The 5,680-nt window shown below is 40.1% G+C and overlaps 2 protein-coding genes and 1 long non-coding RNA gene across 3 annotated transcripts in view; all 3 read left to right on the forward strand.

The window, feature by feature from the left end:
* Positions 1-148, forward strand: part of LOC109470107 (polycystic kidney disease protein 1-like 2) — a gene marked incomplete at its 3' end in the record, with an annotated part of 5,023 nt that extends 4,875 nt beyond the window's left edge. Inside the window, exon 8 of the mRNA XM_019768889.1 lies at positions 67-148. Coding sequence (XP_019624448.1) covers positions 67-148 — 82 coding nt within the window. The remainder of the gene's footprint in view (positions 1-66) is intronic.
* A 1-nt stretch (position 149) lies between these two features.
* LOC109470314 lies at positions 150-1,662 on the forward strand. The gene is made up of 3 exons (XR_002140245.1): positions 150-229; positions 612-717; positions 1,465-1,662. It is a non-coding gene; the product is annotated as an uncharacterized LOC109470314 (long non-coding RNA).
* Positions 1,663-2,311: 649 nt separating this feature from the next.
* LOC109470108 (polycystic kidney disease 2-like 2 protein) overlaps positions 2,312-5,680 on the forward strand; it is an 8,829-nt gene continuing 5,460 nt past the window's right edge. Inside the window, exons 1-5 of the mRNA XM_019768890.1 lie at positions 2,312-2,478; positions 2,950-3,030; positions 3,796-4,035; positions 4,388-4,556; positions 5,076-5,276. Coding sequence (XP_019624449.1) covers positions 2,338-2,478; positions 2,950-3,030; positions 3,796-4,035; positions 4,388-4,556; positions 5,076-5,276 — 832 coding nt within the window. The 5' untranslated portion in view covers positions 2,312-2,337. The remainder of the gene's footprint in view (positions 2,479-2,949; positions 3,031-3,795; positions 4,036-4,387; positions 4,557-5,075; positions 5,277-5,680) is intronic.

The following is a 5,680-nucleotide window of genomic DNA, read 5'->3' on the forward strand; positions in this document are numbered from 1 at the left end:
TCTCTCTCTCTCTCTCTCTCTTCCTTCAAAGGATACATTGATAATGATATGTTTTAAACGTTCCAGTCCCTTTACCCGAGTGCAGCGCGTCTCCTGCTGCCTGTCTCTGCTGATGTGCACGATGCTCACCAACATTATGTTCTTCGGCCGCCGGGGTCAGACTTACCAGAAGCCTGCTCCAGTCTACATCCTGGGGTTCCAAGTACAGTTTCCCATCTCCTGGGGCGAGGTACGCACATCACTGCCCTGACTAAATCGCTCTTCTAGCGACAGCTTTTGAAGACGTTTAAAGCTGAAACTGATGATCCAACGCAAGGGAAATGTTCTCACCTACAGTGTTTCATTATTCACTCAATAATCTGACCCAGTGAATTTCGTTTCGCAGTTGAAAGTTATAGCCAAAAGCAATCCATTGTGTCGGATTGAAAGATTTACCTTTTTTCATGTAACTACCATGTAACTTCCAACACCAACACTTGTAAGCCAATGACTGTTTGTAAGCCAATGACTGGTGTTACACACTCCATAACAGCATTCTAATGGATCGTTAATCGATAACCATTCATATCAATCTGTAATACCATCTTACCACATGTTCTTTTATGTTCCAGATAATGATCGGTATCCAGAGTGCTCTGATGGTGATCCCTGTAAATCTACTCATTGTCCAATTTTTCCGGAATTGTGCGGTCAGACCTTCCAGGAAAATCAGTACTGGTAAATTTATTTTACTAATTATTTAATAGTTGGTATGTACGTTTTCGTACTCATTATACCGACTAAGTCTGCGTCGTGCTATATGGAATTCATATGGAATGGTTTTGCTAATGTGGTTTCTTCTTGCTCTTGGAACAATTTGAAAGGTCATTTTTTAAAGAAGAAATAAACTTCGGAATCGATGTTCTGCATGTGCACGGGTAATACGGTGACAGTGATTACATTAAAACATATGAAGTAGGGCATTGCCGAGTGACTTAAATTGTTATCTCAGTAATACCAAGTCAAGAGTCTTGCCTTGCCTAGTCCTCATATTTGATGAGTGGGGACTATGGTAGTCTTCTGTATCACACTCTTGTACACCTTCTCTTCCTCCGTTATGGTTTTGTCCACTAGTATCACATTTTGTCACTGCTAATCCTTATTGCAACGGCTCCTTTACTTGCTATGATTCTTTGTGGCATGCGTTAGTAATTATACATCGCGGCCACATACTTTAAAATACTTCATAAAACACAGGCATAGAAAACAAACTTGACGCCTAGGACATATTACGATCAAACATTATGCGTTGTACTTATTGTAATTGTCGTGAATCTGTATGTTTTGTTTGTATTTACGTTGTATTTTTTATGTACTATGTACGGTCAGCACAATTCAGCGGTCCATATTTTTTCATGTACTGCTGCTATGCTGACCACTGTTTTGAAGAAAGACTAAAGAATAAAAAAAAAACATATTTTACAGTTGACGCGGTGAGTGTACCGAGGACGGACCCTGGCGGCACACCCTCACCAGCCATGTCCTTCAGCCGGGACGAGCCTTTCTTCGCTCGGAGGTCAGAAGTCTACTCAGTATCATCGCAGGCAGAAGGCGAGGACGTACGCGTCACCACTGACGGCGGTTTAACAGTCGTTTCAGTAGAAGAAGTTGAACCCCCAGAAGATACCGTCAGCAGTAGAGAAGATGAAAAATCCGATGCCTTAGGTATATGTGCTTCCTCTGCGGTAATGTATCGTAAAATCATTGAGATACTGTGGTGGCTGCTAAGACAATATTAAACAGGCCCGGTATACGTAGTGTCCATTTGTGTAGTATGTGTTGAAAATGTATATCGAATGGGGGATAAATCCTGTTCTTGGTGGTGATGCAGCTCTAAAATTGTCCTCTTTTAAGAATAGGCAATGTTTTCTCAAGCGTTGTACAAGTCACTATTTTGTGTTTTCTTGGCAATTATGTCATCAATGCTTGTATTGCAGTACTGGAAAGTGACCCTTCAGTGAAATTCTACCAACTGTCGGAGAAGAAGAAGAAAAAGAAATGTCTTTTACCATGGTGGTGCGTCTTTTTTGGTGAGAAAAACACTATATAATTGAGTACTCGTACTATAGCCTTATGAAATACGTCGGTCATTCTCTTGCATGTCTCGAGCAGTGATAATTGTGATTTCGGGGGACGAGATGTATGATACTTATGCTAAATACTGTAATCATACAATAATCTTATATCGGCAGTAAAGGAACATGATTACGAATGATAATAAAGTATTTTGATTTTTTGTATCAATTTGCAGCATGGCTCCTTGTGCTGGGTACCTGTGTCGTCTCCGCGTTCTTCACCATGTTGTACGGGTTCGAGTACGGCCGTGAGAAGGCTGAGGCCTGGGTTCTAACCTTCCTCACATCATTCGTCTTTGACCTCGCCATATCTCAACCACTCAAGATCATTCTGCTGGGTTTGTTCTTCGCGTTGTTAATAAAGGTAAAACATTGCATCATCATAAAACTATCCATGTTCAACAGAATCCATTTGCCGTGTGCAGTACGATGAAACAGTTACTTCTAGTTGGGACAAAGCAAGTCGAAACATGTGTCATTTAGGGACTTGGAATTGTACATGCGACCACCGCACGAAATTATATCTTTGAGAACACCTTAAAGCCTGCATAAAGGCGCACGAGAGTAAAGAAACGGGATCTTTACGTGAGCTTTAAGGTGTGCGTAAAGGATGGATTCTTTGCACTACGAGTATGTTTATTGTAACGGCGAGTATATAGGCGTCATTGGTCCTGGACCTTTTGGTCTGGTGGGTTGTGCGTCGGCGAGGGTTCGATAACCGGTAGTCAGCGTCAGTCTTTGTCGATTTGTTCCCTTTCTTCTTTCTACGGCGTTACACTATAAATAGCGGAGTTTCATGCTTACTATTGACTTGAATTTTTTTTCCATATGAAAGAAGCCTGACTCACTAGAAGACGATGTTCCCCCAACCCAGCTGCGTGATGATGAGGTGTTTCTTGGACTACAGGATAAAGATGTAGGTTAATGAGTTATTTATTATATATACCTACGCCATCTCATTTTTTTCTATTACAACATTTATCACAAGACATGGCGATGGCACACTCAATTTTTTCAACTTTTTTTAATGCTGCCACCAACGCAGACAAACACAAGGGCAATGGAGATACTCATTTTCACCTGAGTTAAGTGAGGAAATTCGGAAGTGTCTTTCCCATGGGCAAAAAATTCGTGGCATGGTAGGATTCCAACTCGTAACCGTTTGGTTTCGAGTCGAACGCCCTGTCGTTTACGCCACACGAACCCACGATCTCAATGTTACATGCATAATTTAACCAAGTGGGACAAGTAGAAGAATAATTGTGTCAAGAAATCAACTACCTAGAACTTTATTTATTTGCTTATCTATCAACTTAAGAATGGTTTATTGAACGACATTTATAGACGATACAAATAATGGCATTTACGTGTACATACATTGTATAACTACACTTTCATAACACTACAACCTAACTCATAAAAGAGAAGGTGGTTAGAATGGGATATGTATGAACTTTTACAATCATTGGGGGAATTTCTATTTTGTATAAAGTCTTCTTATTTCCATTTACACCAGGCAGGGGTAACAAATAGTACACATTCAAAATACAATTTGCTTATTACCATTACCAGGCTAGGCAAACAAACACAGAAAATAATTGCATGAGGGGCGTACATGTACTCGTATCCGTAAGCATTTATCCATTTCCGTGCGCTTTACAATTAGATATTTTTGTTTCAGACTAAACACACATCAAGGAAGAAGAGATCCAAACCGACTGGACCTCCGGGAAGAGGCATACTTGCGGTTGCTAGAGAACAGCGATTCATAGAACTGGGTCTGAGAGATGCGTGTTACGACTTTGTGTTCTACACCAGCTACATCATTCTGTTACTAGTCATAGCGAACGGGAGCAGAGACAGTTCCATGTACCACATGAACACCCACCTTCACAACAAAGCTGTTAGTCCTTTTGCGAAGGTATAAATCTTTTATTATAGTTCTTTTACCCTGATTTGTCTTTTTTATCATAACATATATATTGACTTATTATAGATATAAGATAGTCACTAGGACATACAAAACAGAAATATTCCCGTTTTACATTTTTCTTTTCATCTTCAAGTTTATTCAAACATAATTAAAAAACCAACATAACTTGTTTTTTCGCATCTTGTTATTCCTTTATCGCACTGTAATATGTTTCAAATTATCAAGGAGAAAGAGGTGAAGCAAAAAAAAAACAATTTGAAGAGAGAGAGAGTCAAATACAAATACCATAACAATCTGTTAAATAAAAATAACAACTCTTTTTTTTTTTTTGGCTTTTCAGATCAAAGATTCCGCAACGTTTTGGGAATTCGTCAGAGATCACGTTGTTTCAGATGTTCACGATGTGAGGTGGTACAACGGAGACAGATTCCACAGGGCAGGCTTTTACCCTGATACAAGCTCCTTCCTCGTCGGACGTCCCAGGCTCCGCCAAATCCGAGTCAAGAAAGGTTTGTGCCACATTTTATATACATTACACGTTCATTTATTAGTTGTGTACGTTTGTGTTAAGCGAACCAGTGAATTCAGTACTTTCTTGAAATAAGATGAAATTTATAAATTAATGAGGTCCACTAAATGGAGAAAATGTGTTTCTAGAGCATGCAAATGCCTAGGTTGTACATAAGATAAGGTTACCCAATTGTAGCAGCAAGAATAGTAATGTCACATTCACTTACTTTGTATTTTGTTTGTAAATTGGATTCCTTGGAAATAAGCCGTATTCGACTAAAGGAACTACAGACATACCAAATATCATTAAATACAAAATTAAAAAAAAACATAAAAGATGTACACACTTTAGATACATTCAACACAATCTCAAGAAGGCCTTGATAACAGATTTCTTTTTTTTGTGGAACGGTCTTAGCTATGAGTCACCTGGAAGCAAAAAGCTTCTAAAAAACCGGTACCACATACAATTAGTAAAACGCTGTCAATGAGATGTTGACTGACTTGTTTACTTCTAGACGAAAGCTGTAATGTCCCTGCACCTTTGTGGAGGGTGCTGACTGACTGTGATCAGCCTTACAGCCTGCTGAATACTGACGTCAGCAGTTATGACGTCGGCTGGACACGTCTGGACAACGTGGCCTTTGACGCACTGACCAGCTTGGACAACATTTCCCACTACCAGAGGCCGTGGATCTACCAGTATGCATCATTGAGTGGTAAGAACTGAATTCAAAACCTAGCTTCAGTGCACAGTGAACCAGTAACACCATTCTTCAGTCCACACTAAACCAGTAACACCATGCTTCAGTGCACAGTGAACCAGTAACACCATGCTTCAGTCCACACTAAACCAGTAACACCTAGCTTCAGTGCACAGTGAACCAGTAACACCATGCTTCAGTCCACACTAAACCAGTAACACCATGCTTCAGTGCACAGTGAACCAGTAACACCATGCTTCAGTCCACACTAAACTAGTAACACCTAGCTTCAGTGCACGCTGAACTAGTATTAACGTCTACATGTAGCTTCAGTACAGACTGGACTAGTCAAGTCAAGATTCAGTGGACAGTGAACTAGGCTCTGTTGGAGATGACAGGATGATAGATGAATTCAGTTC

The sequence above is a fragment of the Branchiostoma belcheri genome, unplaced genomic scaffold, assembly GCF_001625305.1.
Source record: "Branchiostoma belcheri isolate BF01 breed outbred unplaced genomic scaffold, Haploidv18h27 scaffold22, whole genome shotgun sequence".
NCBI classification, from domain to species: domain Eukaryota; kingdom Metazoa; phylum Chordata; class Leptocardii; order Amphioxiformes; family Branchiostomatidae; genus Branchiostoma; species Branchiostoma belcheri.